The sequence below is a fragment of the Megalops cyprinoides genome, chromosome 7, assembly GCF_013368585.1.
Source record: "Megalops cyprinoides isolate fMegCyp1 chromosome 7, fMegCyp1.pri, whole genome shotgun sequence".
NCBI lineage: Eukaryota > Metazoa > Chordata > Actinopteri > Elopiformes > Megalopidae > Megalops > Megalops cyprinoides.
This window is the reverse complement of record NC_050589.1, coordinates 12,439,636-12,463,734: the sequence shown is the minus strand read 5'-3', so window position 1 is coordinate 12,463,734 and position 24,099 is coordinate 12,439,636. Positions and strand designations below refer to the sequence as shown.

General features: G+C 44.8%; 2 protein-coding genes across 5 annotated transcripts; both read right to left on the bottom strand.

Moving 5' to 3' along the window:
* Positions 1-424: 424 nt before the first annotated feature.
* On the bottom strand, positions 425-7,953 carry mybl2a (v-myb avian myeloblastosis viral oncogene homolog-like 2a). The gene is made up of 9 exons (XM_036532760.1): positions 7,736-7,953; positions 5,978-6,074; positions 4,871-4,939; positions 4,663-4,755; positions 4,182-4,402; positions 3,812-3,962; positions 3,177-3,236; positions 893-2,416; positions 425-787 (listed from the first exon to the last, which is right to left on the bottom strand). The coding sequence occupies exons 1-9, from the start codon at positions 7,753-7,755 to the stop codon at positions 500-502; spliced, it is 2,523 nt and encodes an 840-aa protein (XP_036388653.1). The 5' UTR covers positions 7,756-7,953; the 3' UTR covers positions 425-499.
* A 1,204-nt stretch (positions 7,954-9,157) lies between these two features.
* On the bottom strand, positions 9,158-23,712 carry l3mbtl1 (L3MBTL histone methyl-lysine binding protein 1). Of its 4 annotated transcripts, none has more exons than XM_036534229.1 (22): positions 23,547-23,712; positions 19,862-20,030; positions 19,386-19,561; positions 18,799-18,922; positions 18,424-18,565; positions 17,724-17,856; positions 17,533-17,596; positions 17,111-17,202; positions 16,736-16,840; positions 16,307-16,442; positions 16,112-16,203; positions 15,614-15,765; positions 15,416-15,492; positions 15,210-15,295; positions 14,446-14,556; positions 13,776-13,914; positions 12,598-12,700; positions 12,236-12,436; positions 11,983-12,032; positions 11,490-11,647; positions 11,028-11,090; positions 9,158-9,965 (listed from the first exon to the last, which is right to left on the bottom strand). In XM_036534229.1, the coding sequence occupies exons 2-22, from the start codon at positions 20,007-20,009 to the stop codon at positions 9,831-9,833; spliced, it is 2,487 nt and encodes an 828-aa protein (XP_036390122.1). In that variant the 5' UTR covers positions 20,010-20,030; positions 23,547-23,712; the 3' UTR covers positions 9,158-9,830. The 4 variants fall into 4 exon arrangements, with proteins under 4 accessions (XP_036390122.1, XP_036390124.1, XP_036390125.1 ...); XM_036534231.1 differs by having other exon boundaries at positions 12,598-12,697; XM_036534232.1 differs by having other exon boundaries at positions 12,598-12,697; positions 13,800-13,914.
* Between the last annotated feature and the right edge of the window lie 387 nt (positions 23,713-24,099).

The following is a 24,099-nucleotide window of genomic DNA, read 5'->3' as shown; positions in this document are numbered from 1 at the left end:
AGACACAAACTCTTTATACATCTATACACTTCAGTCTTAACAGCAATCACTTCCTTGGTTTCTGATACAGTGTAACTAGAAGTAACAAATCATTCATTGGTCTATACTGAACTGGTGTCCATAATCAGAGTTGCTTTGTGAATGAGTCTTAAAGCAAATTCAGAAAGAAAACTCACAGCTACTTCATGAGTCTAACGATTAAAGAGTCGTCAAAGTTCACAGAGAGTAATGAAAAATATGGAATGTGGACTATAATGTCATTCCAGATCTCTGTGCTGCCACACCCCAATCTCACATCCACATTTTCCTTTGGCTTTCCATGATGACACCATCAGCAAGTCAGTGGTTGATCTAAACAGCTGGCTTAGAGCTTAGGTCATCCGAAATACATCATTCTTTTGGTCTTCTATCACATTATGGGTGTTGAGTTACAAAAAAGATCATTCAAACTTGGCTCCATTTTAGTGAAATCCTGGGGCTCCTGGGGGTCAGCTTCTGACTACTTCCTGTCCTTCATCTTAAGGGACTCTCTGTAGAGCAACAGTCTCTCTGTGGTGTGGGGGGGCAGCTTGCTCCTCCTGGCCCGCACGATGCACCCAGCCAGGGGGAAGAGCCGGTCGAAGCCCCCGGAAGTGGCTGGAATGGCCAAGAGCTTGCGGGACAGGGTCTGCAGCTGGGGGAAGCGGTGTGCCTCTTTCCAGAAGGCCTGAGGAGAGCCGTCGCCATCCATCAGGGGCTCTGCCAGGTAGAGGTCCAGCTCCGACAGCTTCGGAGTCTTAGCAGGCGGCTGGAAGAAGCTGAAGATCTTCTTTCGCTTGATGTTGCTGCTAACCGAGACTGAGTTTTCTGGGTCCTCCTCGAACTGGTCCTCGTCCTCCTGCTTGATGTTCACCTCCTCCGCCGAGCTCCAGTGGTTCAGATCGCTCATGGCGGATTCCACTAGGGTGCGGGCCTGGAACTTAGAGGGCGCAGCCAGAGTGGCGCTGTCACCCTCCTGCTTAGCATCCTGGAAGGGCTGCAGCTTGATTCGGGGGTCCAGCGCCGTGGCCAGGATCAGGTCCCTCTGTAGGATCAAGTTCTGGAAATGGGCATGCAGGCCGGCTCGCAGGGCCTTGCAGAAGTGAGAATAGTTGGTTGACCGAGTCTCCAGCGTTTTGTCCAAGCCAATAAGAGATGGGATGACAAGGGAGAAAGTCACACCCTCCCCCTGCAGCACCTGTATGGCCTCCTCGAAGGGCTCCAGGAGGCCGATGATGTCCACCACCTGCTCGCGCTTGGCTCGGACCATCGGAGGGGAGCTGGACGTGTCCTTGGCCTCGATGCGAGCCTGTGCGAGCAGCGTCATCACCGAGCCCCACACAGCCTCCTGCACCATCCGCCGCACCGACACGAAGGACGAGTTCCACCGGTAGCTGCTGGGGTTGTGCGGGGCCCCCAGGGAGAGCCCGCACTCCTTGGCTAGCACCTCGTTCCAGTACGCGCTGCGGCGGAAGAATGCCATCACGTTGTGCACCTGGGAGAGCAGGTTCTCCACCACCCGGGAGTTCTTCAGTGCCTCCTTGATGACCAGCTGCAGGACGTAGGCAATGCAGCTGACCCGCGAGCCGAACTGGACCTCGGAGAAGTCATCCGCGGGGAGCACGTCGCCAAGGAAGGCCAGCAGCTCCTCATCGTCCGGGTCGCCCCTCTGGGAGGAGCACATAACCTTGTAGTCGCAGAAGGTGTCGGAGGTGGCGATGGTGTTCTTGGCATCGCTGGTGATGACGTAGCCGATGTTGTGGGGGAACAGGCCATAGCTGAGCAGCACTGCCTCCAGCTCCCGTGCCACAGCGGCCATCACGTTTTTGCGGTTGAGGTGGCGGAAGGCCACAGTGGGCCGGTGGATGGTCCAGTCCCCGTCTATGAAGTGCAGCTGCACGGCAATGACGGGCTCGGCGTACTGGCTGGACCAGAGGTCCAGGGTGACGTGGACCACAGCGTCGCCCCCTCCCACCGCCACGCAGCTCTTCAGTTGGCGGATCAGGCAGGGCTTCAATGTCTTCTCCACCTCGTCGTATAGCTTCAGCCCCACTGTGCGCTGGGAGAGCCGCGGGTACCGGGGCTCCACCACTGCCATGAAGCTGCGGAAGCCGCCCCCCTCCACGAAGCTGAGGGGGAGCATGTCCTCTGCAATCATCCGCAGCATCGCCTCCGTGATGCTCTTCTGCCGGGTCTGCTGGGGCGTGCCGCTGGAGCCGGGGCGGGGGCTGGGGGCGGGGCCCACATTGGGGCTGGGGCTAGTGTTAGAGGGGGGGCTGCTGGCCTCTTTCATCACTGGCACTGACGGGGAGACCACGGCCTTCTGCTTTGGCGTCGATGGCTCCTTCTTCAGCTTCAGCTTCATCTTATGGCTTGTAACATCACGCCCATGTCTAACCTGGGGAAAGGGGGGGGGGGGGGGGGGGGAAAAAGGATCAGCTTCGATCTGAAATACAATAAAACTGAGCTTCGGTGGCTGACTTCGCTTTGCACCAAAGCTAGGTACACAAAGGTACATGCTTTCAGGATGTCTATTCCAGTTTCATGCAGGCTGGCGACAATTAAGGAAGTCAAAACTCTCAAAATGAAATGCGAAATTCAACTTCTTTCTATTGAGAGCATCACTCATAATGAAGCCCCTGAGAAACTGCACATTTTTATAGATATGCATCCCCTGGCACAGAATCAACCTCCACCTAAGAAAAACTCTGCCGAATCCAGACAATTCAACAACTATAAAGGACCTGAGATTTTTGCCTTGATTAGGCAGAGGAAGTTGTCATTTATATTCATTTATATTGATGTCATTTATATACACACATATACCTCTTCTCTGGTTTCTGACTCCCTTAGCTGTGTGACCAGTGATCGAGTCCTTTCTGCTCCTTTCCTGCCTGTACTGCCCATCTCGTCTCCATTCTTCGCCCCTGTACTTGACTGTCCTGTCTCTATGGCTCCATTCCTCTGTGGCCTTTCACCTTCCCAGAGAAGCCCTGTAACTTAACTCGCACTCTCCCAATTTTACATGTCTATTAGTCTCCTTTTAACACATCAGTTTTTTCATCTGTTCACTTCAGACTCCCCTTCTCTGTGTGTGAAATTGTTTCCTACCTCTAATTTTCCAGATGACAGAATGCAGCAGGTCTCCGCTATCTCACCTGTTCAACAGGTTCTGGCTCAGGGTCCACATCCAGGACGACATCACAATGGAACTCCACCTGAAAGGAAGATATTCATTGTCAAGCCACTATAACACATATAATCCCAGCAGTCATCCATGTAGCAACCCTGCCAGCTAAATTATCAAGGCACAGCTTATGACAGCAAGAGGCCTTTATTAAATTATGTGTTATATGTTAACTGTGCTAATTGTGTCAAGAGACCTAACAAAATAGCTGCGCAGTTAAGAAATCTTCATGTCCACATTATGTTCGAAGAAAGTCTGCAATGCTTTAGGATCCATCACAAAATCCGATATAGATGGTTAGTTAAACTCCACATTTTCAGAAGACGTACTATAGCTAGCTCACTATCTGGCCACGGTGAGGAGGGCATCACACAGATTTCCGCAACAAACAAACGCATCACTCTACATCTCTGCGTTTATCATGGCCTGCGGGTATCTCCCAATGCGTGTGTGTTAGTGGCAGAAATAGTTACCAAGCAGCAAAACCTTGAAAGGGATTTTCTAAATGAATCTATAAAATGAAGATCATCATTTCGTAAAGAGCAGGCTCTCGTGGCCTGGACACATCTTTTAATCACAGCTGAACAGCAAGCAGCCCCAACCCACCTGTCTGTCTTCTTTCTCGAAGGTGGTCACCTCCCCCCGCTCCAGCAGAGGGGCCATCGTCAGGGGGATGTCATCGTCTTTACTGTAGCAGCCCATCTCAACCTTCCGCTTAATAGTGGAGTTCCAGTGGTTCTTCACCGAGTTGTCTGTCCTACCAGACCCAAATTCACCACAACATGCTTTTAAATGCCGATGTCTTCCAACTGAAATCATCAATTAACTGGAGCAATCAATTCATTTAAAGCAGTTTGTTTTTTAACGTGAATTGACTGAAATAAATTCAACCTGTAATCAATTCCCTTTACAATAACCAGAGATTCATGGTACTGCCCTGTGGCAGCAGCATTGCTAACACACCAAACAGGATTACCTCCCTGGCAGAAGCTTGGCGATCTCTGCCCAGCGGTTTCCCAGAACGCAGTGGGCCTTGTAGATGATCAGGTCCTCTTCGGGAGTCCAGGAGGTCTTTTTCACATCGGGGTTGAGGTGGTTGTGCCAGCGCTCACGGCACTGCTTCCCCAGCCGGCCCTTTAGGTGTTTTGCCACCAGGGCCCACTGCCTGGTGCCGTACAACTTCACCAGTTCAATCACCTGCCGGTCACAGAGCAGAGCTGAAGCTTCAGTTACATCATTTGTTCGGCAGACGCTTTTATCCACAGTAACTTACACAGCTCACACCTCATCCATTCAGTCATCTGGATATTTACCAAAGCCATTCAGATTAAGTACCAAGTTGCAACAGCTATGGCCCACCTGGGAATTGAATTGGCAGCCTTTGGGCTCCTAAAAACAGCACATTGCAGATGAATTACTGTACAGTTAACCCCGGCATAAACTTCCCCAGAGCACACCTTCTCATCTTCCTCCTTAGTCCACGGTCCCTTGACCAGATCTGGGTTCAGAACCTTATTCCAGCGATGCTGACACTGATACTCTGTGCGTCCCTGCAACAAAGTAATCAGACGCATTTTGCGATGAAAGTATTTTACACTGCACCTTGAAGACAGAGGGTAGTGACGGCAGTGAGATTCACTTCCAGAGTGTGTGTTTGTCCCTTACCGGTAAAAAGCCAGCAATGGACTTCCAGTCATTGCCCATGTTCTGCACCAGAGTTTTCAGGTTCTCATCCTAGGAAATACAGAGGCAGTATCAGCACTGCAGTGAGCAGCAGGGAGTCAGGCAGTGCTACCGTTACACGGCATAAATGTCAGCATAAAAAGGTAACTGTAAAACTAATGATCTGAGCCTCAGCTGCGATGCACTCCTGCAGATATCTGGGTGTGAGAAGCACAAACATTACGATGCATTACCATTACAGCTGATGGAAATGCCATTCAAAGTTGGTTAAAATGGCAGGGCACTAACCCGGCGGTCAGACCTGCCTCCAACAGACCCCTTACACATGACTCACTCCCAAAACTCTCTATTATTACTACCCTTACTTTGTGCAAACTCATGTAAGATTATAGCTTTACATTATGACCGTGATTATTATTACCATTCTTCTCATTATGAGCACATGCATTTAGGTAAGACTGGAGCTTTAAATCATTGTTATTGTCCCTATTTTTATTGATCGTTATTATTCAGATCACACACATCTGAGTAATATCAGTCTCCATTATTAGTATTATAACCATTATTCTAAGTACAGACATAGAGGTAATACTGAAGCTTTTTCAAAAGGGTCCTGATGCTGTGGCAAAAATAAAGTCATTAATATAACAGCAATTAAAATGCACAGTATAAACTGTGTGAACATTACATTAAATACCCATTAATTACTTTTTAATGTCCCTGCCACCACATGAAAGCAGGTGGTATCTGTACTGTTAAATGTTTCAGTTTAAACATTACCGTAATTAAATGTAAATGGGGTGGATTAGACTGTATTACCTGTCAAAATAATATCAAAATGCACTGGAAAATTATGTTTACGAACCAGACAAAAAAATATCACACCAGGGTGCTGTCCACCTCAGTTGTCCCAAAATCATGATGTGAAATAATGTGTAATGAGTCACGCACTGAATGCAGTTACATTATTTTTTTATTTATCACAGGAACAATGCTCAGACACGTACAAGTGCAATCACCGCTGGGGTAAAAACCTCTGGACTCAAGCCAATCATTAAAGAGAGGTTGGGCAAGCCTGGGGTCACAAACCTCCTCTCGCGTCCACTTAACCTTGACCTTCCCGCTCTCCCGCTGTTCCGCCACATCGGAGTCTGTGTCCTGATAAAGAGTCTCCTCGCCGTCCTCACTGAAACATCAAAGTGGCACAAAACCAGGGCTCAAATCAAAACCATGTGCAACTCACAGCAGCACAAGGCCAGAGTACAAAACCAGTCAACATAACGCCAGAGCACAAATCAACTTCACACAAGGGCACAATTCAAAACAACACACACTGAACATTAACACAAGACAAAACAGATAAGATATTACAGCACTAAACAACAGCACAGCACAAATTAACATAATAAGACTTCCAATCAGCAAAAAGCAAGAATACCAACAGCAGGGCAGAAGGCTCTCTCCATTAAATAACTGCATCAATTATGCATAATTCATGGCATGAATGGCGATACCAAGTACCTCTAGCACATGGCCTCCTGGATTTATTCACCATTATTTATGCAATGTAATTAAAGCCTTGTATGGAAAAACAAACAGAATGATATCCTTTCCAACATTATGTACAAGAACAAATTAATTCCTTTGACCATTAACGCCACTATCTTCCAGGAGATCCAAGTGCAAGGAACATGTGCAGAAAAACCGTTTAGACGTTACTGGCGTTAAACACATGAGTGCATTCACACTTTTTCTCCTTTAGGGTGGAAATTCAATAATTCCCCACTCGAACAAAAAGCGCGTTAATTATTTGACGTACAGATTATTAACGCTAATAAATACTGAATATTGTTGCAATACCCACCGTGCCAATTACACTAACGTTACTGTAGAACTCACACAGGCAGGGGAAACAAAGTCTGTGAAATATTTTGCCCGCACACCAAGCTACACAATAAATGCCGAAAAAGAGGAAATTTGCGACGTCTTTCTCCACTGACACGGCCATGGTGATGAAGAGGACATCTCAAGCAGTTCAGCAAGCCTAGCGACCCAACATCAGTTGGCATGCATTGTGCTAACCAGCTTCGAGGATGTTAATGACATGAAAGCTGATTTACCACGCGTGTAGTAACATTTACCACGCGAAGTAACATTCCGTACGATGCAATACAAAATAATACTTTTTTCCATTATTTTCATTCAAATATGCTCTTCGGGATCTAAGAACACAAGCAAGACCCCTCCCCCACTAAGGAATGTACCCTGTTAGAAACCAATGTAGCTAGCTATGAAACTGTGGCCCTAACTCGTTAGCTAACTAGCTAACGGCACTTTGTTTAGCAAATGGCTGCTAATTTTTGTTAACGAGCTAGTTACCCGGAGAAGTACTCCAAAGAACAACTCTAAAGTGGCTTACCAACTAAACGTGTTCCATATTTTTAACGAACTATGCGAGCTAGCCACTTCCGACATATACCTTAAAACTTCGGCACCGTCGACATCTAGGTAACAGGATAGTCTGCAACCCGAGTAGCCAGGCAAGTATACAACCAGCACGCAACACCAGCGTGCACGCGTTGTTATCAGGCAATAACAAGACTAGAGCAGCTATTTTGCAAGCTGGTCAGTTTTTAAAATGTTCATAACTATGCCACTTAGCCAGACAGCTAAGTGAAAAGAGAAGGATGAAGAGCTAATTAGCACGCAGGTTGTTGTTGTTAGTTAAGCTCAGCCTTCCACAAATGTGCAGCTTGCGTGCCTGCTAAGTTATTGTCTGCTATTGAAGGTTTAGCTAAAGTTAAAACTTCACTAGCTGCAGGTAACAATAGTGTCCGATTTGCTTACCCGCGCGGCCACCAGGACATTTCCCCACTGCCTTCCAAGGGTGCCCAGTAAAAGTCAAAATATTGCTACCACCGTTGCGCATAAAACTTAGATAGTCCAGTGGGCTATGGTGGTGTTATTAAGATTCACTGTATATTAGCAACAGTATGTTTGTTTTCGTCGAACAAAACGAGCTTTTAACGCAACATGCAATTCTCGCGCTACAGTTTCTATCTCGCGCCCAGCGTCTCTCGTAGGTTTTCCCGGGAATGACGCGCGCGTGTGTAGATGGGAGGAGCGAGCCGTGCGTACGCGCGCGCTCTCAGCGCTCAGCCCCGAGGCTGCGCTGTTAACCCTTTAGCGCTCCAGCCTTTCGTTTGGATGCCATAATGCACAGTCGTTCTGTGCCAGTATGTAGTCGTCGAGCGTGCCTAGCGTGCTACACAAAGCCGCAACAAAACAAAACAAGTTAAACCGCCTCCCTCTTGCAAGGACAACAGTAAAGTATTAAAGACATAAAGCCCGTCATCTTGAATTAAAACCTTATTTAGGGTTACCATGATTGTTTTTAATTCAGTGTTGATGACAGTAGTGATAATGAGCAGTTATCACGCAATGTTGTGGTAGTATGGACCATTAGAAAAACTCTGTTACCTCATTGATTTTCCTGATAACGTCGCGTTAAATTGTACAGTTAAGTTCACCCATATTGTACAGTAGTACAAAGCTGTTGAAGGTAACCACTTGGAAGATAATGTTGGCCTTTTCAACCTAAAATAGATGAGTAGGCCTATGCACATGGACTGACTTCTGCTGGTACACAAAAAATACCTATTGGCATGTTGCCATGGTGTAAATGAGGGCTTTGATATCAGTTTGATATCATATTATTTATTCAACACTGTTAGCACTGATGTATTCAAGCAATATATACTGACAAGTTTTCCTTTGAAGTTATGGAGTTGCATGGGAGACTACTAGTCAGTTTAATTGATGTCTTTGTAATTGGTATGGTAAGGTGCAGCAGTGGTAATTTTGTCTCCCCACGTCACATTGGGATAAAATGGTAAGTTACACATTGCAGTTGATTTGCACTCTAACACGCATACCCTTAACACTCTCACCATCACACTGTCTTTAACACACAGAATTTAGAACATTTAAACAGGCTGTCCAGTTTTCTGTGATAAAATGATTTCACTGTTTCCTAAAATCTCTCACGATCACCTAAGACAGTGAAACCTGAATCTCGGGGGGTTGCTGTAAGTGTCTTGCATATGCGCATTGATTATTTCCAAGACCTGGAGAAACAGTGACCTGCTTTCACCAGCAGTGTGGAATGGGATGATGCCTTTCTGTGAATTTCTGGTTTAAAGCTGAGCTTCAGTGCACATCAGAAATCAGGAGCTCTGGACACAAAAAGCTTGAACAGAACATTTATTGTTTTTGATGATTTGAAAGACATTTTGTCCCAAAGAACCATAAATCCCAACACAGTATTCTGTGCCCCTCAGAGAGAGAAATGTGCTGTTACTGAGGACACGTAATTGAGCTTCTATACATATTTTACATACATGAATTCGGCTTACTTATGAACGCAGGGAACTCAGATATCAAAATATTTGGCAAGTTCTTTAATTATATTGAATGTTTTTCAAATGACCACATTCTGGAATCACTGATATCTATAAAGTACTTTAATGCAAAACTTGCAGGGGCAGGCAACAAAACAAGCAGCAATTCCTGAACGTGCTAACGCCCCAGTCTAAAGATGACACAGAAGGGGTACCTGCACCCTCTAGTGGCCATTATGGGACACACAGCACAAATTGTGGTAAAGGTGATTGGTCTCTGATACAGTACTTAAGTGTGCATCACTGAAGGGCCTAACAGAATGGTCCCAGATATTATGGAAACAAAAACTGATGTGAAAAATCTCCTTTAATCTAAGTTTGGTCCTGCATTTTCCTGATGGTTTGTGCCATTTTGGCCCTGGATTTTGCTCTCGCTCTCTCTCTCTGATGGGTGCAGAATTGAACACCGAACACATGGGCGGGGTGGGGGTGGGGCGATTGGCACGTTAAGCACACACAAGTTCGAGTGACGCCAGGCAGGGTCACTTGAGGTCTTCATCAGTGCTCTTGAACATGAGAATGGCATTGTAGATCTTGAGGGCGGGCCCAAGCTTGATGCTCATGATCTTAACAATGTCAGTTTGCGTCAGCAGAAGGAGGGCCTCTCCGTCAATCATCTGTGGAGACAGACAGTTTGTGTAGTCATGGGGCTGAATTAGATGCACAGTGTAATTCCCTCCACATAGGATCAGAAACATAGGAGCATGGGAGCTCAGACTAATGCAAGAATACAAGTCAGGGCTCTTCAGCTACTCTTTCACTGGGAGCCCAGGTTTCAAAACAAAATTGTGCAGGCAGGCAAAATATTTTCTACACCCTACAGATACAATAATGTGCAAATAAGTAGGAGGAATACATGTGCAAACAACAAAGATGCAGAAAATGTGCATAACTGTTACTTATCACATGGAAGACAAAGCAGTATAATTATCTTACATTGCATTCTTGTCATTTAGCAGACACTCCGGAGCAACTTCCATACAGTAGGTTACAATTTTATCCATTTATACAGCTGGATATTTACTGAGACAATTGTGGGTTAAGTACCTTGCCTGAGGGTATAACAGCACGCCCTAGCAGGGAATCAAACCAGCAACCTTTTGGTTATGAGTCCTACTGATTACCACGACAACACACTGCGATGCCATCTTCCATTTACTTTCACAGGTTGTGAATGGTCCATTTAGAACTGGTAAGTGCGTATTAAGCAAATACAACAATACTAAAAAAAAACAATATATGACATCCACCATCAACAGCAATTAGGAAACCAAACTAATAGGAATAACAGCAAATATTAACCAGAGAAAAATATGTGGGATTCATTAACTCACTGTATCAATGTCGTTGTTACAATTTGTAATGTATACAAAGTACTTTTGTTTCTCAATGATCAAAGGGCAAACAGGAAGTCCATGGCAGGCTGCATTTCAGCTCAAGGCCTCTAGCTGAATATCGCTGATATAGGAGCTCAGTCTAATGCCAAATAATAAAACAGTCTTTTTGCGGGGGGTGGGGGTGGGGGGGGGGGGTGGAGGATAGACATTCCATTGAGAATATAGTGTGAGGAAATTTAAGAACGAATCCTTCTTATCTGTGCCTCAGACCCAACAGAGTGCCTGAATCGGCACAAATGGAAATATGACTTCACTTATGCTGGTACTAATTTAGTCTCTCACCTCGTCTCTGAACAAGCGAGCTTGCTCCTCACAGCCAGTCAGGTTCTGAACAAAACCGAAGACCTATTTAAAATAAACATTGTTAAAATTACTAAAAGGGAGGTTGATAATGAAACAATGGCACACAGATCTTTCACAGTATCCTGTACAGCTTGCCGTTTTCAGAGCAGATACAAAATAAGGGTATTCTGGGATTTTAAAAGATACAATTGCTCCTCTCTGACAGTGAAGAAATTCTGCATTTTAAAAACATTTCAAGATTACAGAGAACCTTCAGAAGTATTTTTTTTCCTCAGTGTTGGAGTAATTTTATTTTTGCAATCATTAACCGACAATTCCATTAGATTTAGATGCAATAATTTAGATTAACACATTTTATCTTTCAGAATGGGTCTGTGAAGTGGGCTGGGCAGAAGCAGTGTGGTTTTGTTTATGCAATGAGAGAGCTCCGTTGGTGCTCACCTCATCCACTGTCCAGGTGGCCACCTTGCTGGCGTGGATGCCAGCCACTCCCGGCAGCAGCTTGCAGTGCTGCTCCCAGCAGAGCGACAGGGAGCGGTCAGGATGGGCGGACAGTGCCGACATGAACAACGAAGGGTACACTCCCTCTGCAGCCATACCTGGAACACACACACACACACACACACACACACACACACACACACACACACACACACAACACACATATTTCTGCTGGGGCACAAATTAATGTGAATGTTGTCCTTTAGAAGTATATCAAATATCAATATCAGTATAAACTGAATGAATTGCTTGGTCTTTGGGAAAACTATAACTGATATGATATTCTCAAGGACGCATAGTATAAACACTGGATTTTATTCAATACAAATCACTGTCCACTTCCCCTCTCCTCTGTCCCTGTGTGTGTGTCTAAGAGATGTCTCATACACATATATATATATATACTGTATGTATGTTTGCATGTGATACTCACTCTGGTAAGTTCTCTGTTGGCTCTTCCTGTATTTGGGTGGACGCCCAATCCTGAAGAGAGCAGAAGGTGAGGAAAACCACAGAGAAGAACAAATCAATCAGACAAAACCAATCAATTGACAGTGGACGTACCTTTACACTGTTTTCAGTTCAGATAATTTCAGACTGTGTAATAATCCCTCCTTTCCTCAGTAGCTACCAGCTGCTGGCAAAACCTTATTGTAGCATAGCATAGTGCAGTTCCTGTCCCTTACCTGCCATGATAGCGAGACTTCTTGGTCCGTTGACCAAACACCAGGAGGTTTCGTTTACCACCTGGGCCGTCGGTGTCTGACAGATCTGTCTTGAGCCTGCCCTGATTACGCTCAGCCAATGGGCAGCCTGATAGGCAGTGATGGGCAGTGAAACGCCCAGTCACATGACCAGAGCCGTCACAGCCAGGGGTGGGGCACTTCCTGTTTGAGAGAGACGGCTCCATCAGTGGCCGCTACAGTATAAATGTAACCACTAAAGCAGTCACAAAAATGTGAGTTAATCTAAAAAAATTTCTTGCTCTATAATACAATTTAAACTGTTTTAGAAGCACAAGCAAGTCATTAGCAAATGTAGCACTGACCTATGGTGAAAGCTGTACTTGGTGTTTCTGGAGTGAGTTATTCCTTTACATGGCAGTGAAGGGAAGTTAGTCTGTCCTGAAGCCGGGGGCTCCCTGGGGCCTGCTACCCACAACAGACACATAACGTAACCACAATATACAGACACAACGAAAGCACACAGACCACAAATACATACACAAAGCAGTCAGTACAGTGACAATGACATTGTAATTCCAAACATCAAACCTGTGTAGCCAACACAAATACAGTTCCACATCTGCTAATTACTGTAGAAAATTTCAAGAAGTTTAATGCACATTGCCAACAATTAAGCTTGCCAGGACTCGTTTTTCATCAGTAATCATCATGAACTTTTATTTGTTGAAGGATTAAACATATGGATGAAAAAGAAACTTGCAATTAATAAGAAAGGTAAACGACTGTGAACACTGTAAAATTACGAGATGTTTATGCTTCAGTGAGTTTAGTAAATTTGGAAAGAGGCATGCAGAGAACTAAAATTGCATGGGTTGGGACAGTCATAGATGCTGCCATTTAAATGGCTCAGTGCACAGTAGACAAGCCTCATTTTAAACGTGGTGGGTAGAGAGTAAAGACTAGACAGCAGTATGGGGAAAGGTACAGGAGCACAGGGGAGAGGTACAGCACCACAGAGAAGAGGTACAGTACCCCAGGGGAAGTGGGAGGGGGCCCATGCAGGGAATGCTGCAATGAACCTCTTGAACTCCATTTTGTAACAGAGAATAAGCTCAGAGTTGCTGCTGTCCGTCAGAGGGAGGAAACAGGAAGTTACTGCTGCCTGGAAACAACCCCGCAGTCATGGTGTGCTGGGCTGGTTGCCCAAGCAATGATGAGGCAAAGTGAGATTCAAAGCGTCTCTGCTGCCCATTAGACTGCACTTCCTGCCAATCAGCGTGCATGCGAAGACCGCTGTCAGATATTCGCAAGTACAGCTGCTCCCCTGTTTCTCTGTGACTTTACCCATCTGAGCTGAACGTAGCAATAAATCAGATCCTGGCAAGCCTGCCAATGGCCCAGTAAACACAAACAGCAGGCCGAGCGGCTAGGCGCTCATGGCGTTCGGAGAACAGCGCAGCGTTTCTCCACGGAGAGAAGTACAGAAGCTAGTAGAAAGGATGAGGAAGGTTAGAGAGGAAGAGAGTATGCTGGCTGTTACCGGGCTGCTGGGCATTCGACTCACGGAGGGGCGATTTCAGGGGGTGCCCCGTCTGCTCACACCAGCCCGCGGGGTGTATGTCAGGGTGATCAGAGTCCACCCACTCATCGTACATGTGGCTCCAGCCGTCCAGGTGGATCTGAGGAGAACAGACAGGGCTTCCAGCTGCACTGTCTTACATGCAGGGAAACGCACACCTTAGAATGTCAGGGTCTACAGGTGCATTCTCTTACATGGAGGAAAAGGCAATACCTCTTTCATTCGCCTTTCTTTAGACATTATGAACTGCACTAATACAGCGACTTACGTTTTAGAATGCTTTACAGATCCTCCAAAAGATCCTCACCTGCACTTCACTGTCATGTTTTCATTTAAAACATGTCAAAGAACATTAGAAAAAAATTACGTGTATGAGACAACTAAGTACAAGAATAATGGCCCAGATACTGAACAAACAAATAAGATGACAGATACATTCTACTAGAACCTAGTAGGTTCAAATATCATCAGATATAACCTGATATATATATGTCCTACAAGATTTAGTTAATCTAGAAAAAGGCTGAGACTGCTTCATAACCAACTGGAGGTAAGAATATTAAGCCTCTACAGCATGACTGGCTGGCTAAATCAGAACTCTGGGGTTCTCTTTTGAATGGAAGATGCTGACCTTTATCCTGTGGGTGTCAACCTCCACCACAGTGGCCACTCGCACCAGGGCGGGGCTGCGCTTATCCACCGCCTCCAGCTTCATCTGCACTTGGAAGCCATGCGGAGAACGCTAAAAGAACAACAAGAGGAGGCATTAGGTCCAATCCCCATACAGCACAACCTAACCTCTCACATCCACACACTGCCAATCCCCATACAGCACAACCTAACCTCTCACATCCACACACTCCCAATCCCCATACAGCACAACCTAACTTCTCACATCCACACACTCCCAATCCCCATACAGCACAACCTAACCTCTCACATCTACACACTCCGTCAACACCCACACCCACACACATAAGCTCCCAACAAAGCAAAACCCAAAAGCACATACTCCTAACTATCAAACACCTCCAAACATGTCCAAATACACAAAACCATAAACACATGCTCCCAGGTAAAACCATGACTACATGCTCCAAACTGTGCAAAACCCCAAAACACACTCACCCAATCACCCCACACCTCCAAACACACACCCAGCTGCTCAACATCGCAAACACACACTCACTAAACCACCCAAAACCTCTAAACAAACACTCACTCAACCACCCAAAACCTCTAGACACACACCCACCTGCACAAAATCCCTAACACACTCTCCTAACCATCCAAAAGGCCAGCCAGATTCTCCTTATCACCCAAAAACCCCCATCACACACAGACAGTCCTCCAGGTTCTTTTGACACTGTTTCAGCCAGGAAAGAGAGGACGCACCACTTTGAAGGCATCTGCAGCAACAGCTGTGGATCCTGTCTCCTCCAGGTATTTCGCCCAGTTGAACCTATCTGGGTTTGGGTAATCTGAAAGACAGCATGGTACCCTGTGAGTTTGTGTAATGTAAAAACATGGAAGAAAACGTGGTGTCCTGTTTGACAAGACGTCTCTGAGCTTCAGGTGTGTGGACATAAGCTGTCAATCACCTTGCGGGGGTGTGAGGGGGAGGCCTCTCTCTTGGCACCAGCCAATGGGGTGAATATATGGACTGCTGGCATCACACCTATGGGGAGAGGGGAGATGAAGAGAGAGATCCCACTGCTTCATTCAGAGGACTAAATAGGACATCAGTAAATCACATCAGATACTGTCATTACAGTGATTCTGCCGCGCGGCTGACCCACCAGTAGTCGTAAGTGTCGTCCCAGTTGTCGAAGTGAACCAGGAACCGGTTGTCCACCACATCCGTCACTGTGGCGACACAGATGAGGGAGGGGTTCATCCGATCCACAGCTTCCAGCTTCATGCCCACCTCAAAGCTGCACTGCACGTCCGTCTGAGCAGGGGAGCAACCCAGCATGACCTCAGCACAGCTCACCTTTCACTGTTACACCAGTTATAGTGTATAGTTATAGTGTGATAGTTACACCACTGAAATCTCTCAGTTTTTACTTATTATTATAAAGCGTTACGGCACATTTTGTTGAACCTTGTTCTGTATTCACTATGGCACTTGTTATTACATCGCTGTGTGGTGGAGCAACACGTTCACATGTGGTCTGAAGTTTTACTTAGGTACTGCTGTTCATGTGACCCTATGGCAATCTGAATGTCTTACAATCTACAGTTTGAATACTGAATTTGTTACAGCGAAATGTTCTATTCAGGCTTAGCAGACTCACACTGCCAGGGCTCACGAACAGTTCGCTGGGGGCAACTTGTGCTTTTGTGACTCTTAAGTAGCTGGGCCAGGAGAACTCCTCCTCCTTACACCCTGTGAAAGAGACAGAGAGAGCAGGACACCTTCAGTTTTAAAGACTCCAAAACCCTAACAGACTCTTTCAGAGGAAACTCAATGGTCCACTATGGCCTTTGACCTTTGGGTGTGTAGAGCTTGTGCCCTGTCCTCTCACACCAGCCGGCCGGGTGGATGTCCGGGCAGTTGGCATTGACCCAGAAGTCGTGGCAATCAGAGTAGCCGTCGAAATGGAGGCGCATCCTGTAGCCGCACACCTGCAAAGGAGGGTAAGACAGCTCTCAAATGCTTTTCTTGATTGGCAGTCTCCAAATGCATGTCCCATAATAAGGCTGTGACAAGTTAACATCACACACTCCCAAATCAGGTTAGGAGGAGTTAACATCAGACACACTCCCAAATCAGGTTAGGAGGAGTTAACATCACACACTCCTAAATCAGGCTGGGAAGAGTTAAGTACCCTAGCTGCAGCTCGCTGCAGTAGTTTGGTAGTTTATGTGACAGTATACTCTCCATGTTTATATAAAGGTAGACACTCTTTCCTACATACCTCAGCTACTGTCAGAACGAAGTACATTGAGGGGTGCTGGGGGTCAATGCCTTCCAGCTTCATGCCCTGGCGGAAGTTATTTTTGCACTTTGGAACCCTCTGAGACTGAAAACACAACAGATAGAAACACTAAACCCAGAGCTATGGCAGAGGGCTGGGCTACAGAGATTCAGCAAGATACAGCAGCATTTTACAGTAGCAGATATTCTACTTATCATTAAAAAATCATCATACTGATTTCCTTGAGAAATCTCAGTTAACCATGATTAGAATGTAATAATACAAACACTAATTTAGTATTATTGTGTACTATGGGGAAACAGGCAAGAGTGCTACCATGTGTTAGTGCTAGTGAAGGTGGGATGCAGTGGCTACCTCCTGAAAGAGCTCAGGTGGGGCTGCAATGGCCTTCTGCTCCTCCAGGTACTGAGCCCATGCCCATTCTTCCTTCTTGATGTCAGCTGCACCTGCGGAGATCACACGCCACAGTGAATTTACAATCAGACATTTTCAGTCACCTCCATCCATACCTTTTACTAGACTGCATTCAAACTCACAGTGTGGCTCACAGTGTGTACACCAATAACTGGCAGCCCTGGAGCTTATTTTGAATGACATTACTCCATTTGCATGTTCAGTTCCAAAAACCATGGTTTAATTGGCTTGTGGCAGCCATGTTTTCTCAAGAAGCAACTATTCCTTTGCAATGTAGAAAGAGCTCAGTACAAGGATTAATCATACCACCTCTGCCTGGCTTAGTCTGCTAATAATGATAATAATAATAATAATAATGACACCTGGCCTGCTTTGCCTGCCCTCCCCTGTTGGGCTGCCTGTCTTTAGATCCTCAGTTTTCTCCTCCTTGAAGACAAAAAAGCAAAAAAAAATGTTGACAGATAATTATGCGACAGCTTGACAGAATACCTGAACAGACCGGTTTATAACACACACTGTACAGTCACATGGAGCCCCTCCCAAGCCCTCCCACCATTGCCTCCATCTCTGACTCTTCTTCTGACGGGCTCAGGTAGTCCTTCCTCTTCCTCTTTTTCATGGGCTTCAGCATCTCTGGATCCAGGACAGTCCCCTGATCCCGCGAGACCTTCTCTCCCCCCTCGGGCCTTTTGTGGAAAATAGTGCACCACCCATGAGAGCACTGCATCTTTCTGTAAGTTATTAGTACAGCTAATGTTGGGTTTCTGACTCAACCACCACTCTTACATGACTTCCATCAGACATCTAAAGCCACCAATTTTCCATTTTCCAAAATGCCCAGTTTCTGCCTTTTTTCACTTCATATTACTGATGCATTTCCGTGGAAACCACCTGATTCCACTTTGAAATCCCCAATTCCATTCAAACAACAGAAATTCCATTTCAAAAGGTCAGTTTGGTAATTCTGCTGGGTCCAACGATTGCCAAAAAAAAAAAAAAATTGAAGCCCCAGACATCAAGTGAACCAGTACAGATTGGGTTCGGCTGCTCAGGGGCACCACAGCAGTGCCCTGCCACCCTGCTATTTTAGCCCAGTTTCCCAGCCACTGGTCCTCTCAGCCACACAGTAACAACCTCACCAAGCTGGTGAAACTCTGCCACGCCTTGTATTGTTAGTAGGGTGTTTGAACTTCTCAGTGATTGGCTCACTCAGAGGCTCTCTCTGTATGATTGGTTTACTCTTATGCCCTTACTTCTTAGTTACTGGCTCCCTGCGCAGTTCCTGTGGGTAGTGCCTGGTCGCCCCTGGCTCCCAGCCTACACGGTGACCGGCACTCTCCTCTGGTCCTGGCTCCTTCTTCAAGGGCCAGTCAGATTCCCCTGTGCCACTCACATCTGCAAGGGATTTGAGTCTATAGCTTTTCTACAAGTTTAGACAAGAAAATTACTGCTACATAGGAAATAATCAGTGTAACAAATGATTGTTTCTGGATGTGTGTTCTTTTAAACCATGAATAAGCCACTTTGATTTCTAAAGCAGTGACTTAAATGAAAATACTATTGTTTATATCTTGCCGTATTATACCATAATGCTGAGTATTTTTTTTATTCAAAGAGGAAAGGCTCACCTGTTTTGGGGGTAGGCCTCTTGTCTGTGTCCTCCTTCCCAGAAACCCCTTCTACTGCAGGGTCAACACAGGTCACCTTTTCATCACTTACCACTTCAAGTGTGCCACAGTCTCTCATTCGAAACTGGAAAACACAGTTACATTTACATTTATTCGTTTGGCTTGTATCCAAAGTGACTTACAAGTGAGGTGGAATACAACACGAGAAAAAACCATAAGGAGTCAACAATACTAGGAAAAACACATATTGCATCTGTCACACCCATGTGACTACCTCTCTAACCGCAAAAACACACACGTGAAATGGCATCCACAGCAGAACAGCCCAGGTTAATGACTACCCACAGAACACCAGCATAGGTTAAAACTGCAGAGCGGAAGAGCACAGGTAAGTAACTGTGTACAGCAGAACAGCACAGATAGGTCACTGTTCACAGTAGAAGAGATGAGTTAATGACTGCATAGCAGACCAGCACATGCATGTAACTGTCCACATCAAAGCTGCAGTCAACCGCCAGGCCGCTGGGAGAGAAGAGCAGTGAGGGGGAGGGGAAGCATACAACGCAGCCTTTGCAAGCTCGGCTCACCTTGAGGTTACTGCCTGGAAGGATGGCCATGCCCTCTTTCAGCTCCAGCACATGAACGATGCTGCAGGTGCCACCCACCTGGGGCAGCAGCGAGGAGCTCTGGGGGTCTGCAGCGTCCTTGGCTGACTCCACCGCACTGTGAGAGAGCTCCCCCTTCTGTGCAGTGTGAGTGGGGGCTGGGCAGAGAGCACACGCTTTAGTATACGGCTAGGGAAGGATGTTACCTCTGATCCACTAGTCATTAAAAAACCCAGAGCAGTGTTTTTGAAACACTGTGGCTATAGCCTGTTCTTAGTGCAAAATAAAAGCGGCACCTTTATGGTAAATGCTGAATCATGACCGTTTCAATGAACAGGCCATTAGTTAAACACCCACTCAACCTGATTTACTTGTGGGACACGTGTGACATCAGACAATGTGACATCTTCCAGCTGACCTGAGATCAGGTGTGATGCATTCAGCCTGAGCCACCTCACCTGGCACAATGAGTGTGGTGGTGGTCTGGGGACGTGGTTTTTGCGCCAGGCTTTCATTGGATGGGAGAGAATCAGCGGCACCCATGGCATCTGGTGTAGGGTTGTCTCCACCTCCCCCGAGGACCTCCAGGTCCACTTTGGCACTCATGACAGGTGTCAATCACTGCCACTGCAGAGAGGCATGAGGGAAGGTGGCCACAAACTATGATCTGTAATGTGGGCAACAGTGGGCTACATTGATCAGGCTCCTAATCCAAAAAGTAGCAGGACTGATTCCTAGGTGGGGCACTGTTGTTGTACCCTCAAGGGGCTAAGCAAGGTACCTAACCTGATTTGCTGCAGTAAATATACAGCTGTATAAATGGAGGCCTTGTGAAAAAGTAAGCCATGTAAGTTGCTCCCTATGAGAGCATCTGCTAACAACTGTAATGTTATGTAACTTAATGTAACGTAATGTAATGCAATCATGACCCTGAGGGGCAACATTCCTGCACATTACATCCATAACCTTTCAAAATTTATTTAACAAACCCCTTAGCCTAAAACACATTAGGGCTGCATTAAGTGCCAATTTTCAGCGAAAACAGTCTGATCTCTTTTTTCCAGTGATGTTGAGGCCTTGAAAAAGGCCACTGACAGACCTACTCCGCTTATGGTGGAGTGAAACCAGCCTTAGTCACACACCACCATTGCACTGCATTACTGTCAGACTAAGGGTCTGAGCGATGTAAACACACAATTGTTCCTACCCTCCTCATCATCTATTTAGTACAATTTATTCAGGCCACACTTGACTTGAAGGGTCAGTATATATTCTTATGTGTAAGTTTATTGCATAATACTTAATAAACATGTTATTACTTAGTAATTATATTAATTATTGACTTTCTTAAAGCGTTACTCATCATGCAGTAAACAAGTATTAAGATTTCCATTTACATTGTTGAGATTCCACATCCCTTTTAGGGGACCATTTTGGATGTGCTGTTGCTGCTGGTGATCAATGCCTGCATTCTGTGATAATTCTGACTATATATGGGCATTTTATTTGGGTCAGCTGTGTAATTGTTTAATTAACTGATACAATTATGATGTTGCTGTAATTAAATGTTGGAATACACCCCTGCTGAGGACTTGCATGTGCGATCCACTGGAGAAGTCATGTGTTCCAGAGGACTACAGCTGGGCTTTCACACGTGTAGCTGTGCCCCTGTATTTGGACTGTTTTCACATTTTCTTCATCTCCGTAGTCCTAGCATCTGAATGAAATAAATGTTATATTTCTCTAGCTATGATGTCTAATGTTTGCATTTTATCTGCAGTTTTCTCTTCCTCTGAATGCATTTCTCATTTCAAGAAACGTTTTTTTCTAACTGCTGTATAACATTACTATGTAAAGGTAAGTAGCAAACCGACTGCTATTGAACTACCATCGCCTACACAATACAGCAAATGTTTGCGTTCCTTTGATTACGTACATAAATAGCTCAAGGGAAAGAAAAATTGTCTAGCTAGCTGTCATCAGACATGTTCCATAGCAAAGCGGATGTTTAGAATAATTTTTTCAGCACAGTGTGGACAACTAATTAAATTATTTGTCAAATACACGAAACTGCACTTCAAATAACATTAATTAATTTAGTTATTGCTCTGGCTATAACCTACCTCCATATGTTACTTAAATAAATCATTGCTGTAGACAATTCTCCACAAATTATTTTTTGGGCATTTATGCATTCATGGTAACACAGAGAATACAGGTGTGTAAGATTTGTCTACTATTACATACAATGGTTCAGCCAGACTTAGATAATTGTGTGGGGTTTTCAAAATAATCCTCAACCAAGACGTAGGTTAAAATCAAGTAAATGAAACAGGTACATCTGCTAGTTGATTCAGCAAACTCAGCTTTTTGCCATTCTGATTTTTAGGCTCAAATACATTTAATGGGGAAGCACATTGCAAGGTGATACATTCATCTAATCGCACTGATTCTCAATCCTGCTCCTGAGGCCCCCCTGCTCAGCACATTTTCCATCTTTCCCTGCTCTACCTACCTGACTGAACTCATCAGTGGCACTTTTGACTAGCTGAGCACACCTGATTTAATCAATGAAATGAAATTATCCAAAGGGCTTAAAAACATCCTCAAAGGTGACCAAATGGATAGACATTACCTGCATAGATTTGTCCATTCAAACAGTGAACACTCAGATAGCCTTTTATTTCCAAAACAGATTCAAGGTAAAATTTAAGTTACACTCAAAGTTAAAACAAAAATCAATGCCATTTGATACACTTGAACAGAATTACTTACACTTTCACTTTTTACTTGATATCCATACGTACTGTTTGTTACGAGAGAATATAATTAACTGTGTGGGCGTCTTAATTTCCTCACCACAACGTTTAGATCTGTGATTCATCTGTCACAGATATATGACTACCTGCTGGAATTTAAATTTGTGAATTTGGAGTTCAACTGCCAAATCAGCCATGCCCCAAACAATGTTCTCACTCAAATATTTTTGTTAATGCATACCCATTAATGAGGCATAGCTTGTCAGCACTAATATTGTAAAAAAAAAAAAAAAAAAAAAGATATATTCTCCGATACTCAAAGCAGTGAAATTAGAAGTGAAAATAATATAATCATCAAAGCGAAAAAATAACCTTGCTCGTCATAACAACAAAGCAACATGCAGTATTAACAATTTTTAAAATTCCAACTGGCATATGCGCTGTTACAGATTGTATTCGTCCAGTAATAACATTTAAAATATAACACAACTGTGTCAAATTAGATACCTTGCCCACATGCTGAGCTGTTAAGACCCTGTAGACCTTTCCTGAACTTCGCCTTCCTTTAACGGGAATATGACATTGGCTAGCCCAAGGTAAGCTACTTCCGATTCTGCCAAAGACCCCGGGCAGTCACCGGGCAGCGCGGGAGCTACAGTACGATGATGGTACTCAGCGGTAGCAGACGCGTTAAAGCGTTGGGTTTGATCCAGCCAGCTAACGGCACACAAAAGGATAAAATTATTGCAACTGTCGAAGTCATAGAGCAATCCTGAAAGATAATGTGGCACTAGATGCGCGTACCCTCGCCTGTCACTGTTTTTGAAATGGAAGAACCATGCACCTGGCATAACCGTTGTTTTATTATACCACAACAAACAACCCTGTTTGTCAACTAGTATAATTCCCCGCATTTTCATTGCTAGCAAAAATGGCGGAAGGACTCCACTCATGGAAAATTTTGAGGGAAAATACCAGCAATTTATGAAAACCTACTGGCTTGTTAGCAATCTGGGGAATATTTTACATCAATGGAATTACCATCATTTTCATTGTTATGCAATACCGCAGCCGGTTATCATTCGGGTTATCACGAGCTTTAGCGCTTTAAAAATGATAGCCTGTAACAATTTGTGCGAACGGGTAAATTTAACCCAAATCTATTTTTAACACAGAAAGTAGGTAATTACATTGGCTGGCAAAAATTTGATTATTGACATCGCTGTCTTGCTCATGTTAACTGAGCAATTCCAACAAAGAATCCCATCAGAGTCAACACATAGAATATAATTCTGCATTGCAAAGAACGAATAATTCGCTTAATGAAATCTTAGTTATAAATGATACATTCTCAATGAGGCTAAGGGAATTAAGATATTCTTACCAGCAGCTTGTCTTGCGGATCTGGGCCTTACAATGCGCATGCGCGGGTTATCAGCGTTGCTCGTGTACTTCTCAAAGCAAAGACAGTCGGAAAGGTTTATGACAAATCACTGGCTTACATTGTACTGTTGGACAAATGGCACACAAACCCTTACAGAACGGTTTCGTTTTGATGCAGCGCCGACGTAACCGGTGCCGTTTTTGAAACCTAGAATCGTTTAAGCGTCATGAATATTCGCAATGATCTGAACAGCTCGAGTGAGTACAAGATATAAAAGGTTAATATCGAAAAAAGCTCAATACATCGTCGTACACCCTTAAAGCCAAGATGAAGGCGACGTCGACAGTTGCAAGATGAACAATATTATGAATATTAACATACCTTCCTTCCATATTGTCCAGACAATTAAGGCGACTGAAGCAAATGCTGAACTCCATCCATTAAGCAAAATATCTACTTAAGCAACACAAATTTAACACGCAGTGAGACCTAGTATTAAACATTCATTCAAAAGGAATCTCGTTTAACAAATATGAAGCGACAATACGGTTTT

Bases quoted from the DNA above. Each gene is read 5' to 3' on its own strand.
- mybl2a (XM_036532760.1), bottom strand. From the start codon at position 7,755: ATGTCCTGGTGGCCGCGCGG. The intron at 4,940-5,977 runs GTTTGTGACCCC...TGTATTTCCTAG, and splicing joins TTAAGTGGACGCGAGAGGAG to GATGAGAACCTGAAAACTCT. The intron at 3,963-4,181 runs GTAATCCTGTTT...TGGGTCTGGTAG, and splicing joins GCCAAGCTTCTGCCAGGGAG to GACAGACAACTCGGTGAAGA.
- l3mbtl1 (XM_036534229.1), bottom strand. From the start codon at position 20,009: ATGAGTGCCAAAGTGGACCTGGAGGTCCTCGGGGGAGGTGGAGACAAC. The intron at 17,597-17,723 runs GTGGGAGGGCTT...TTTGTCTTCAAG, and splicing joins AGTCAGAGATGGAGGCAATG to GAGGAGAAAACTGAGGATCT. The intron at 9,966-11,027 runs GTGAGAGACTAA...CTGTCTCCACAG, and splicing joins CTCGCTTGTTCAGAGACGAG to ATGATTGACGGAGAGGCCCT.